At 40.8% G+C, this 14710-nt stretch overlaps 1 protein-coding gene across 9 annotated transcripts in view; it reads right to left on the bottom strand.

Annotated features, from left to right (window-relative positions):
• The window catches only part of PLCB4 (phospholipase C beta 4), a 397376-nt gene that overhangs the window by 31748 nt on the left and 350918 nt on the right, over positions 1-14710 (bottom strand). For all 9 annotated transcript variants that reach the window (XM_078371334.1, XM_078371335.1, XM_078371336.1 and 6 more), the window contains 2 exons: positions 8927-9015; positions 7349-7499 (listed from right to left, as the gene is read on the bottom strand). In XM_078371334.1, coding sequence (XP_078227460.1) covers positions 7349-7499; positions 8927-9015 — 240 coding nt within the window. The remainder of the gene's footprint in view (positions 1-7348; positions 7500-8926; positions 9016-14710) is intronic.

Genomic DNA, 14710 nt, shown 5'->3' with positions numbered 1-14710 from the left:
AAACCCCGAAGGGAGTGAAAGAAGCGGAGTGGATCAATGGGAGAAAGAGTGTGTTTCTAGTTGAAATCCAGCCTCAGTCTGATCCTACAAGGAGCACTTCAGTATAAACGGCACCCAAGAGTCGTTCCACCTTGGTGAAAAGAGGCTGGGCTTTTGTAATCCTTGATCAGTCAGCTAAGAGCTACAGAGGTTTCACAAAACCTTTCAGGCATTTCCAGGCAAGGGAACTCTCATGGTCCCAAGGCAATTCTCTGGAGAAGAGCAGCTGAAATGCCCAAACAGTCAAAATTCATAGGAGCTGGGAGATGGGATAGTGACCCAACAAAGGGGAGCTGACCAGACACAAAAGCATCTATTATAGTTACTCTTACCTTTGTATTTCAAGGCATAGCATACCAGTCAACTAATTCCCAACTCTTTCTCAATTTAGTCATCATCAAAGATTACAACGTTTTTCTGGCTTCTCCCTTTTACCAAATTCAATCTTTGCATTTAAGAAATGTGCTACTAAGCATAGCAATGCCTTAAACATAAGGAATGAACAAAATAAAATCAAACCAGTGTATAACAGGAGGCTACCAGGAGGGGCTACAGCAATATAGGAAGTCACCCTGCTATCTGAGTGATGCCAGGCCAGGTGTTGTCATGGCAACCACAGTTGTAGCCAGGTCCTCAAACAGTTTCTGTTTGACTGCAGATTTTCATCTTAGGCAAACAAAATGAATGTGCACTCTCTGCCATAATTGATTTCCATTAGAATCCCAAAGGCTAGGTATGATATATTCAAGAAAGATATGCATCAAGTCCCAGGCTCTTGTTTTTTCCTTTTATTCACTTTAAGATGTGCACATTCAATGACAGGGTGGTCAGGCCACAGAAGGAAAGTTTTGGATGGTGGAAATCAGCCTTGTGATCTGTAATATTTTATAATCGGGGTGTGAAGGGTCCATGGGGCTCTCTACTGATCTCCTAAGTTGGTTTTCACAAGCTACCTCCCTAGTGACTGGGGCAGTGTAAGACAAGGGAGTGACTCCTGGCACACAAAGAGCTCTCTGTCTTTAGGTCTCAGCTCTCTTGTTTGTAAAATGAATATACAGGATTTGGGGAGTATGCACAGTCCTTCAGAGATGTAGCAAATTCTAAGAGTTTGACCCAGTCTGATGAAAATTTCTCTATCACTCTCTTTAATTTTTAGATTACTTTTTTGGTCTTGGTTCAACTACGTCTTGATTAAAAGAAACCTACAAAAACATTAACTTCTCTCAATTACCTGGTTTTGTGTTTTTGGAGAAAGACAAAATTAGAAAAACTTGTCATTCCCATAAGTGATTTAGTTAGAAAAAAACCTCCACTCTGCAGAAAAGGACAGTTCTACCTGCGTGCCAAGGCCAGCCTTCCTCATAGAGCTTTGTACGATAATGGGAATGTTCCATGTGCGGGGCTGCCCAGCTGACAGCCTCTAGCCACCTGTGGCTCTTGAGCACCTGAAATGTGGCTAGTGTGAATGAGGAACTCAAGGTTTAGCTTTTAGGTTAATTGTTAAATAAATTTAAAGAGTCCCATATGGTTAGTGGCTACTACATAGGACTGTGCAGATCTACAGACTTCTCCGGTATGAAAGTACGTGTAGCAGTGCATTTTGGGCTCCAAAGGTTTTGGCTAATTGAAGTTTCACTACATAAAGTTTTTGTTCATATCAGCATAGTTCCTTAACAATAACTTGTTTTCTCTTAATCACTAATCTGGAAATTAGGAGCTGGGTTTTCTTAACCCTTTGTTCTTAAAATCAAAAAGAAAATAAAGTCGTGTTGTTGCAATTGTTGCTGTTTGGCTGCATGCCTAAGAAAATCAGTTTGGAATTTCATATCTCCCCACCTTCATAGATGTCAGTAGCAGATGCTGTCTGCTTCAGCCACACACCATGCCCTCTCTACATCAGCTCTTCTGGCTTACTTCCAATTGCCAGCATCTGAATGTCTTTGCCGGAGGACTTTTCTGACCTCCAAAACCGACAGGGTGCTTTATCACCCTGTTGTCAATCTAGAACTCTTGGAGAATTTATCCCTTCCATGGGAATCCTCAAGAAAAGGCTGACAGGAGTTGGGGTATACATTCCCCAGCTCCCTCATCTCTCTCTAAGATGAGGCCTCTGAGATGTGCATCCTATACCAGCCCCCAAGGTTTCTCCAGGGCATTCAGTTCCAGACGCCTCCTGGCAACTGGCTTCAAAACAGTCTAATTACTGGCTGCCTTCCCTCCCCAGTATCACTTCTTCACACCTCTACCTATGACCACTGTACACCAGAATAAACTACCTGCACTGGAAACCTTCCCTCAGGGTCTGCTTTGAGGTGACCCAGATCAAGACAGTTTCCTGGGAAGAAATGGAAGCTTGTTTTCTCAAATGACATCTCTTCCCCCAAAGGCTTCTGGAGTAGAGTTTATTCCCCACCCCACCCCAATCCATGGAGAAGTGTGAGAAGAATAGCTACAGATTTATCTCTTGTACTTCCATGCCATTCTCCTAAAGGCTATCATACAAAAGAACAGGCTTCTCACTTACACCAGGCTCTGCTGAGCCTAGCTACCTCCACATGTGTCCTTCTAGGTCACACACTGCCCTGCTCCAGAACCTCTGCATCTGACTTGTGGTTTCTCTATACAGGCATTCCTAGACATCCAACATAGTGATTCAATATGAATGAGAAGAATATGCTGGATGACTTTCCTTTCCATTTCCATGATGCCTTCCATTATAGAAATCTTCATCTCCACTTTCCCTCACCTCCTACTGACAGTTGTACATGGGATGTTAACACTGCTTGAAACTGCCCCTCCTCTAAGACATGTAGTTTAGAGGTACCTGTTTCTGACTACAATCTCCATCCTGCCAACTTCACTTACTCCCTCACACCCACCAAGTAAGCCTTTCACTTTCATCTTGTTCCTGGTTGCCTTTAACTTTTTCCTTTCCTAGCAAAGTCTCTCTCCTCTAGTATCTGCTCCACTGGGACATTAACCTGTATATTATGATCAGGGTGGCAGATTGAGTAGAAAAACAGCCAAAAAGTTCCACCCCTCCCTGTTTCCACACCTACTTAGATGTGACTTTGGAACTCCTCCCATCAAGATGTGGAATCTGTTTCCCCAACTCTTGAATCTGGGCTGGGCCATGTGACTTGCTTGGAATGATGAAATGTAGCAGAAAGGAAGCTATGCCAATTCTAAGTCTAGGACTCATCAAGGAAGCTGACATACAGATGCTCCCCAGCCTACAGAGGTTCAACTTTATGATAACGCAAAAGTGATATGCATTCAGTAGAAAGCATATGTTGAATTCTGAATTTTGATCTTTTCCTAAGCTAGGGATATGCGCTGGGGCCACAGCAAACCTCAGCTCCCATTCAGCCATAGACTTTACAGTGTACTGCATTTAATAAGTTACATGAAATATTTAATACTTTATTATAAAATAGTCTTTGTGTTAGATGATTTTGCTCAACTTTAGCCTAATGTAAATGTTCTGAGCACATTTAAGATAGGCTAGGCTAAGTTAAGCTAGGTGTTAGCTAATGCTCGGTAGCTTAGGTATTAAATATATTTTTGACTTAATAATATGTGTTCAGCTTATGAGGATGTAACTCTTCCATAAGTCAAGAGGCATCTGTACTTCCACCTCCATTTTAGAACATTGCAACTACCATGTGAACAGGCCCAGGCCAAGCTGATAAAAGATGAGAGTCCACAAGGAAGACAGCCCACTTGTCCCAGCCAATGACACCTTAGCTCAACCTCAAACACGTGAATGAGCATAGCCAAGATCAGCTGAGTCACTGATACTAACCCACCTGTAGCCAGAAAAGCCACCCAGACAACCTCATGAGCTATAATAGATGCTTGCTTATTTAAGTTACTGACTTTGGGGATTGTTTGTTATACAGCAATAGCTAACCGTTATAGTCTCATAACTTAATGCTCTTCAATCCTTTGGTTCCAGACCATACTCATTATGACACATTATGACAATTTCAGGCTTGGAACTATCCAAGCTTTGTCCATACTTGGTGAGCTTCTGGGCCCTGCTGAAAAAGTAATGAGATCAAGCTACACCAACTTAATACATACCACTAACACACACCAGAATCCAGTGTGCTATATGGCAGACCTTCTCTTTATTTCTTGTGGATTGTTCTAGTCTAGCCAGAGACAACTCCAAAGCTTTTCTATACTGTTGTTTTTCTGTCCTGCCTCTACCTTTCTCAGCAGAGAGCAGCCACCTAACCAACTTCTAAGATCAGATGGAATCTATCTGTGATATACTACAAAATAGCCAACATTTCTTTCCCCTCTAATCAAGAGGTAGAGCCTATTTCTCTATCCCTTGAATATTGGTTCACTTTGTGACCTGCTATGGCCAATGCAACACTAGCAGAGGCTGAAAAAAAAACTGCTTTAAACTCAGGGAGTACCATATGAGTAAGCCTACTTAGGCTTCAGGATGATGTGAAACAGCTTGCCTAATGACAGATATGTGCATAAGGTCATCCCACATCTACCTTCCAGTCAACCCATCAGCTGATCACAGATGCATCAGCAAGACACAGAGATTAGCCAAGCCAGCTTGGACCAACCAACCCAATGAAACATGATCTCAATAAATGGTGGTTATCTTAAGCTACTAAAATTTGAGGTCATTTGTTATGCAGCATAAGCTGACTGATACACTATTTGTCAGAATTCTTCCTGTCCACCCTGAAACTTCTATTTACTCATCATTCTTGGCTCTTCCTTTCTGATCCAGCAGAATTTCACCCTTTCTGTTGATTCAGATCTTCCTTATAGCCTTGTTTTACGATGTACTCTCTTTTGCATTTTCCTTGTTTCTCTTTATTAGTTCCTACCAACAAGCTACTGTCCTCCAGAACAACCATTTTATGTCTTAAATTACGTCTCACATGTTTCTAACCATGTTTCAGCCCTCATCATTCAATCATCCCTGGTTCAACAATAATTTTGTAGTCTTCACTTCTCTGGACCTGTCTACAACATCTTCTCAAAACTAATTCTTCTTAGAACATAGACCTTTTTTCTTTTTCCCCATTCATTCTGCCTTCTAATATTATTACTCTGTTTCTCTACCTCTCCTTCTTCTTCACCTGGCATAGATCTGATAATTGCCTATTTCTACCCAGATGTATCAGCAACAGCCTGACCTCAGTGATGTCCAGGACCAAAATCATCTTCCTTACCAAAAGCAGCTCCTCCTCCTAACTCCTCTACTTCTCTCAATGGTACCCTCTATCTCTGGGTTTTCTTTCCTTGAAGTCTGAGTTACTACAAAGCCTCTTTCTACTTAAGGCCCATATCCAAGCTTTCAACTTATTTCCAGTCTTCCTTCCCTTTGACAATTTCCAACTTACTCCAGACTTCCTTGTCCATTTCATTCATTAAACAGCCCTTCCTGAGAATACAGACTACTAGATCTTAAATAGGCATGGTTCCAGGGACACAGTGATGATGAGGTGTGGTCTCACCTGCAATAACCTCTTCTCTGGTTTTTAATATTCTATCAACACAATGTGATAGGTCAGAAGCATGAGTCTCATAATTCTTACCTTGCTCTTAGCATGCCCTTTCAATGAATTCTTTTGCCAAGACTATAATTTTCTTAAAATACTCCTTTGACTGCCATTTCCCATGACCTTCTCAGGGTGACCCCAGAATTCTTTCTAGTCCAGGAAAAATAAACTCCTTGCTACTCCCTATCAGAATTCTCCTTCCACCTAGGTTGCTTCTTATTTTCCTTCCTCCTAGGCAGCCTTCTCTGGGTTTCTTCACTCTCTCCTCCATTCAAGTCAGACCTAGGTTTCAAATTCCAGCTTGGGTGGGATCTTATCCTTGAGTATCCTCTGGGATTCTTGCTGGAAAGGATGCCCTCTCCCCTCCGGTTCCTGAACCCTCATTGTATACTGCTTCGTTGGCCATGTAGTGGGGCCTGTCTTGTCTCACTCCTGTCCCAACTCTGGTTATTTGAGTTCCCTGAAGGTTGGTAGGCACTTCTTACAGAATCTAGTACTGTGACTTAGACTTCCAAGTCTCCTGAATAAAATGCCCAAATGAAACAGCATGTAGACCCTTTCTCAGGGCATCAGCAGAAGAGACTAGAGTGGAGGTGACAGTTGCTTGGCTCTTTCAAATGCAGCCTTTTTTGGAACCAGGGATGGAGCAGCACTAATCACATGCACAGTCTCTTCTAGAACTAGGATCACTTTTGTCCTCTGCAGGCTGGTCACGCTGCATCGTTGTTCGGGACATCTAATGCAATACTATTACTCATGTCTTTTATGTACCAGTGGGTGTGATACAAGAACTTTACCTACACATCAACTTGCTCATTTTCCAGTGCCTCTCTCTGAGTGGCTGGTGTTCCTAATGACCAGGCTAGTAGGGAATGCCCAAAGCCTGTATCATTACCTTGCTCTGTGTTATCTCAAGAGAAGAACAAACAGCTGCAGGTCAAGTACAAATTGGGCTGCTTTTGTCCAGACCCATTTTTCTAATTTGCTTCACAAGGCTCAATGCACATTTCGTTTCCTGCTAAATTACAATGCTGCTGTGGTTTGGAAAGCCTGGCTTATCTTACCTTAAACTGTAGCACTGTGTGTATTTAAGTGTATAAACAACTTTATTTCAGACTTAGATTGGAAACTCTAAATTCACATATAGATGGGAATTACAAATACTGAGTAAAAAAAATTAGGAGAAAGATAAATTCTTATTAATGTGGTGAGTTTAGTAAACAATTCATATTCAAGAAAGATATTTAAAGCATTTATATATCTAGTTACCAGTATGGAATGGGCACCATCCAATTAATGGATGTTTGGCCAATTAGAATGAAAGCCAATTAAAATAACCAGCACAGTTGTTTCTCCAAATACGGGCTGAATATGAGACACATGCTTCTTTGAGATGACACCTCTTAATGATCTTTTGTTTCATCCACAGGTAACCACAAGGAATTCGCCTTCAAGTGCTCATTTGATAATTATACAAATAAATAATCGTGGGTGCTAAACATCTACGTATGGGGGGAAATTATCAGTAGGGGAATTTAGAAATGTCCAATAGTGATAACTTTACTGGTTCATGTGCCCACTGCCTGTCCCAGACAAGAGCCTATGGGAGAATCTGGAACAGAGTGGGGATGAATTAGCTTACATCACTGTGTAAAAGGTTCTTTCCCACAAAGAACTTCGAATTTATATATTTCCTAAAGCAATAGATACTGTACTCTGTGTAATTAAGGTGGGTGCAGAAGATAATGAGCCCATCGGCTCTCTCTCACCTTTCTTGGCTTCCACACCAGAAGCCAGGGCAGCTGTCGTGGTTGGTCTGAGCTCGGAGCTACTCTGAGGGGTCACATTTGCTTTGGCGGTGTTGGCCTTTCCTTTCTTGTCATTTTTGGAAGTGTCACTGGGCACATCGGCTATGTCACTCTGGAATAGAAACATTTACATTGACCCAAATCAAGGTCACTCAAGGTCAAATATCTTGCACATTCTTTATTTTACTGAATCTAGTTGGTACCACTCCACTTCTCCCATACCCTTCCTAGACTTCTACTCTCTTAAAGATCTTTGCCTAGCAGGACTAAAAATTATGTGGTTGCCTTAGGCTTGAGGCAAAGGATCCAGCCAAGGAAAGAAGATCCAACTTGTTAACAAGCAGAGAATACTTTCTTTTTCTAGCTATTGGAGAGATGCTACATCCATTCCAAACTGAGGAGTTTGGTAAAGAAAACATTTAAAAACAGAGAAACTACCCAAATGTGCACTGGAATGGGAGAAGGTTGGGATGCAAGGCTGGCAAACAGTAAAAAATCAATAGCAAATGCCATTTTGGCTGGTGCCAGTACTGGCATGGTGGCTCATGTCAGTAATGTCAATGCTTTGGCAGGTCAAGTGGGAGGATTGCTTGAGGCCAAGAGTTCCACACCAGCCTAGGCAACAGAGCGAGACCCTGTCTGGACAAAAAAAGTAAAACTTAGCCAGGTACAGTGGCATGCCTCTGTAGTCCCAACTGCTTGGGAAGCTTAGGTCGGGGGATGGTTTGAGCCCAGGAGTTCAAGGTATGATCACACTACTGCACTCCAGCCTGGGCAATAGAGCAAGATCCTATCTGTTAAAAAAATAAACAACTAAAAATAAAACGCAATTATCATTAATTCACTGAACTGGGTTAACTAGTATTTCAGTGTATTACAGAAACGTTCTGTTTTTGTTTGAATATCCTATTCTGTTTGAGTATCCCTTATCTGAAATGCTTGGGACCAGAAATGTTTCTTTTCCGATATCAGATTTGGGGATACTTGCATATACGTAATGAGGTATCTTAGGGATGGAACCCAGGTCTAAACAGAAAATTATTTATGTTTCATATACATCTTCTACACGGCCTAAAGCTAATTTTACACAATATTTTTAGTAATTTTGTACATGAAAGAACGTTTGTATACACTGAACCTTCAAAAAGCGAAGGGATGACTATCTCATGTCAGCACTCAAAAAGTTCTGAATTTTGGAGCATTTCAGATTTTGGATTTTCTGATTAGAAATGCTCCACTTATATTTTAAACCTTCCTACAAGCATCACAAATGGTTTTTTATTTTGTTTCTGATGGGGAGAGGGTCCCCTGATGTGAGTTAAGCCACTGATGGTGAAGTGGGTTTTTCGGATGGCAGTCACATTTTATTAAACATGCCGCACTTTTGTAGACCCTTGAAACTATTGTTGAGTTGATGGGCTCAGTTTTAAAAACCCTCTTTAAACTTGCTAATTCATTACTTTATCTTGCTTTTGTAATCACTGTTGGACAATCAAACTCCCACAACTTGGCCATCTTTAATCAACCATTTCTACTTACGGTTTCAATGCCCATAGCTCTCATTTGGTCTGCTCTCTTTTCCGTAATTGAGAGAAATTTCTTTGGATCTGATAGAGCATCCACAATATCTAAGGGGGAAAAAAACCAATGAGCTGTTAATTCTCTGTTTTACTGAAAATATTCAAGAAAACTTTGCTCAATAAACTACAATCTGGATACCTGTTGTGCTTTCTGTTAACAATCTTTTCCTAGGACATAAACACACTGGGGAAGGTACAGTTAGTTGCAGAAACCAAGAAAGGAGTAAAAGCAAAGGCCAAAGACCAGATGATTTTTTTTATTGTCCCTTTGTTTCCTTTAGTTTTTCCCGATATGAAGGAGGCAGAGTGTTAGGACAAACCGAGTGCCGTGCTGTGGATTCTTGACAGTTTTTTCACTTGTGTGTGACTTTCAACAAGTTGATTAATGTCCCCAGCCTCAGTTTCTTTATCTGGACATTAGGGTGGATACCACCTGCCCTGCAGAATCGTCATAATACTTCAGTGAGATGATGAATGTGAAAAGTACCTGAGGCATGTAGGTCTTATTTTTCCATACAGAGGCTAATATATATTCAAAGCCAATTTTGGTTCCATGGTAGACAAAATGAAATCTTTCTCTAGTGTTTTCTCAAGTATAACTTGAACTTACAAAAAAGTAAAATTTCATATTTATATTAATGTCATTTGAAGAGTTCCAAGTACTTTCAGAGTTTCATATAATTGTATACAATTTACTCATAGTATTAAAGGGATAATTATTCTTGTTAACTTGAAACCCTCCACAATTTATACATTTTAAATACTGTGTAAGTTTATAGTTTTCCCTAACAGAATCACCATCCTAATTACAATCTTAAGATAATTCTTGAGATAACCTTTTCAGTATATACAACATATAATTCTCTCAGTTTCAGTGTTTTCTTTTCAATTTTATAACAGAAAATAACATCTGCACATGGTTGGCCCAGCACAGTGGCTCATGCCTATAATCCCAGCATTTTGGGAGACCAAGACAAGTGGATCACTTGAGGTCACAAGATCGAGACCAGCCTGGGCAACATGGTGAAACCCCATCTCTACTAAAAATACAAAAATTAGCTGGTGTGGTGGCAAGATTACTTTTAGTGGTGCTGATGTTGTTGACATCTCTCTTCAGTTAGCAGTGTCTAGAGGAGACACAGGGTCTACCTCCATTGCATAGAGAGGAAATACAACGTTCAGATGACTACTTTGATGCCAGCTCAGGTCCTTTCTACTCAGCATCCCTTTACCCTGTGGTCACTGGTCACCCACAAGGTGATGCTCTGTTAGCAGAACCACATCGCCTTCTCATTGTCATCAGGGTGCCATGAGTGGGCATGACTAAGATCCTTTAGCACATGAGGATGCAATTTGATCAACCTGGACTTTTAGCACAACTCTTTGTGCCTGACTCTCAAATGCCTCTTCCTGACACTTGTCCACACCATCATGGGGCAGAGTGATGTTTAACTTGTATGCATTAAACTTTCCTGCCCTTCTTTGGAGGGGACATACTCAGTCTATGCTTCTCTTCACACTCCCAGGTTAGATATGCTTTGCCAGGTATCCAATCCCAATGGCACATTTCAGTGATGACACACAGGACTGGGTGGTCAGAAAACAAATACTCACTAATTTTTAATGACATTTAATCAGTCTGGGGGCCTGAAGAGGATATGTGGCATTTTTGAGGAGTAACTGGTAGTCTTTTCCAAAGGAATAACAGATAATACGTTAATTACTTAAAACAAGTTGTAAAATTAATAAAGCAAGATATTACATAATGAAATAATCCTTTCTATCCTAACCAAGCATTTTTGTATATTTTTGCATATGAATACATATTTTACAAGGTTTATGTTATATAACCTGCTTTTTCATTGTCACATATATTACATCTGTAGAGTTCTGAAAATTATTTTTAGTAAATGGGTAGTGTCCCATTGATTTTCTATATTATCCTCTTCTCCACTGGTAGATATTTAGATGGCCTTTCAATTTTTCTATAAAAGATGAATTTAGAAATATCTTAGTGCAAAAAATGATTTCTTTGCCATTTTCGATCAGAAAGTTAATGGTTCAGTTAAATAATATAGCAATTTACATAACTCATATACCTGATAGGCATTCTACCAAAATTTATTCTTAATAAGCTTTAAAATAGTTATTGAAGAATAATAAATGGAAGGGGAACTAAGAAAATAAAGCAGAGGTCAGGCACGGTGGCTCATGCCTATAATCCCAGTATTTTGGGAGGCCAAGGTGGGTGGATCATTTGAGGTCTGAAGTTCAAGACCAGCCTGGTCAACATGGTGAAACCTCCTCTTTACTAAAAATACAAAAAAAAAAAAAAAAAATAGCTGGTTGTGGTGGTGTACACCTCTAATACCAGCTACTCAGGAGGCTGAGGCAGGAGAATTGCTTGAACCTGGGAGATGGAGGTTGCAGTGAGCTGAGATCACACCACTGTACTGCAGCCTGGGTGACAGAGCAAGACTCTGTTAAAAAAAAAAATAAATAAAAATAAAAAAAAAAATATATATATATATAAATTAAAAGCAGTATTAAGAGGGTAGAGTAGGTTGAATAGTGTCCACAAAAACTCCTGTCTACCTACAACCTCAGAATATGATGTTATTTATAAATAGGGTCTTTGCTTAGGTTTTAGAAAAGCACTGAAATGAGATCTTACTAGATCAGGGTGGGTCTTTTTTTTTTTTTAAACAGAGTTTCGCTCTTGTTACCCAGGCTGGAGTGCAATGGCACGATCTCGGCTTACCACAACCTCCGCCTCCTGGGTTCAGGCAATTCTCCTGCCTCAGCCTCCTGAGTAGCTAAGATTACAGGCATGCGCCACCATGCCCAGCTAATTTTTTGTATTTTTAGTAGAGATGGGGTTTCACCATGGTGACCAGGATGGTCTCGATCTCTTGACCTCGTGATCAGGGTGGGTCTTAAATCCAATCACTAGTGTCGCTATATGAAGGGAGAGGACATGGAGTCACAGGGAAGAAGGCTATGTGACAACAGAGGCAGAGACTGGAGCACTGCAGCTACAAGTCAAGGAATGCCAAGCACTGTCTGGAGCCACCAGAAGCCAGGAAGAGGCACAGAAGGATTCTTCCCAAGTGCCCCAATTTCAAGTAACAAACTAGATTCTTCAAGGATAAGCATGTCCAACCCATGGCCTACAGGCCACATGTGGCCCAGGATGGCTTGAATGTGGCCCAACACGAATTTGTAAACTTTCTTGAAACATTATGAGATTTAATGCATGAACCTTTTTTTTTTTTTTAGCTCATCAGCTATAGTTAGTGTTAGTGTATTTTATGTGTGGCCCAAGACAATTCTTATTCTTCCAATGTGGCCAAGGGAGGACAAAACGTTGGACACCGCTTTCTAGGATGTATAATTTGGTCATGAGGTGGCAGGTGTTCGTTCTGTAGCTGGAGTTATAGATCAATGCAGAAGAATGGCGTTTGAATACTGGGGACAGTTCTGCCAAAATTTTTCTGCCAAAGTGCAAAGGGCTCAGCATTAGGGAGCCAAGGCCCTTCTTGGCATCTCTAAGATAATTTTTCATTGTAATTCAGTGTCTCCACTGGCCAGGGGCATATACACCTGATACCTAAGGATAGGTAGATAGGAAGAGAGCTGCATATCAAAAAAGGAAATTGATTTTTAATAGCCACATTTAAAATAATCTGTAATCAGAGAATGAAAAGCTGTACCTCAACTATCTCATACCTATGTACTTGTGTAACTGTACTTGAAAATGGTATTTATTTTTTCCTTGCCTCAGCCCAGAAAATAACTTGAGGAAGTGGTTAAATAAATCGTATATTCTTGGCCAAAGTTTTGCATATTCAAGTAAACCTAGTATCTTTCTTTGGTGCCAATATGAGGTTTCCTTGGGTTTCCTCCATTTTATTGGTGAATATTGTGGATGCCTATTTCCCATTTAGTTTAGAGTTCCACAGGAGAAATCACTGTGGCAATAATTCATTTTCAATGCTGATCAGCATCCAGTGGCAGGTGAGTAGGCCTCGCTAGGGATGAGCGACATTGTACATCTAACATGGCAGAGATGGATGCATGCAAACACCTGACTCTGCAGAACCAATGACGGTGACATAAAACACCCTAGAAACTTGGAGGCCACAGCAGGGGCTCTGGAACCTCTCCTTTTAAAAAGAAACCAGTCTGCTTTTTCTGATTTGGTTCTTTAAGACTTAAGACTTTACTTACGTGTATTTTTAAAAACAACATCTATTTCTGGGCATAATGTCATTTCCATGAAGCTGGTCTCTCCTAGTGAAGACTCTCCACATATTCTCTGCTTTTCCCCTCCCTTCCTCCCTCCTATGCTTCCTGACTTCCACATAGAGCCGAAAGCATCAATTTAGGCATCTCTAAGAATGGAAATAAAGATAGCAAATCCTTAGCACTGACGTCCAGATGCTTATTGACTTTTCAGGAGAACTTGGTTGATTTTTGTTTGTTTAACCAATGCTTTTCAAATCATTGAGTGCCTCAGTGGTGAGCACTGCCCATGGTACCTACGCTCCCCTCCCCCCCGTATGTGCTGGCTCCTGGTCCAGGTTCCCTCCTGTTTCCCTCTATTTCTAACTTATCAAGAGGTACAGGCAGAAGAGAAATACATGTTCCCTGATCAGCTGTGATGTGGTGCTGATAAATAAAGGCAAATCCCAAATCTATGGTTTTGTCTTAGTCCTTTAGGTTCCTACCAAAAGATTAAGCATTTCTCAAACTGCGTTTCCTAGAATGGTGGAAAATACAGTAGCTGCTTGGGCAACAAGATCTTGTGGTTAAATAAGATTGGGAAATGCTCATATTCTCTCCCTCCTCTTGGGCATTCACAGTACAACCCAGTGCAATAGATAAGCCTGTTTAAATTTGCTTAGTCTAGCAACTTCCAATGTATTTCACCATCCATCCTGCCGTCTTCCCCTCCAGAGCATTGTTTCTTGAAGTCTTACTAATATTTTCTGTAGTTCAGAAAGGGCCATCGAAAGATATCATTGTGAATATGCAACCAAGTTTTTCAACAAATATTTAATAGAATATGACATTTTAGCACCCACAAAGAAAAAGACAGATGGAACAAGTTTAAATTGTATCAGGAAGTCCTGACATTATTCCCAAGGAATGGCATCTTAATTAAGAATATTCTTCCTTTGGAAATATCTCATATAAGAAACAGCCACCTATCTGTGTAAAAATGGTTGGAAAGCAACCCTATGAAAATGCTGGGCAGAGAGAACAAAAAACACCACCCCACTCCCCAGGATATAGTTTTAATAATAGGGAAGGTGGAAAGGGGAAATGTACAAAGAAATAGAGGGTTGCCGGGCGCAGTGGCTCACGCCTGTAATCCCAGCACTTTGGGAGGCCGAGGCGGGTGGATCACGAGGTCAAGAGATCGAGACCATCCTGGTCAACATGGTGAAACCCCGCCTCTACTAAAAACACAAAAAATTAGCTGGGCATTGTGGCGCATGCCTGTAATCCCAGCTACTCAGGAGGCTGAGGCAGGAGAATTGCCTGAATCCAGGAGGCGGAGGTTGCAGTGAGCCGAGATTGCACCAGTTCACTCCAGCCTGGGTAACAAGAGCGAAACTCCGTCTCAAAAAAAAAAAAAAAAGAGGGTCACTTCATCTTTCTTTATGTAAAATAGTTGTAGAAGAGGAGACAAAATGTATGGTTGCAGAAGTAATGATCAGCACTGCCCAAGAAACAA

Source organism: Callithrix jacchus, chromosome 5 (genome assembly GCF_049354715.1).
Source record: "Callithrix jacchus isolate 240 chromosome 5, calJac240_pri, whole genome shotgun sequence".
NCBI classification, from domain to species: Eukaryota; Metazoa; Chordata; class Mammalia; order Primates; family Cebidae; genus Callithrix; species Callithrix jacchus.
This window is presented reverse-complemented; position numbering and strand designations above follow the sequence as displayed.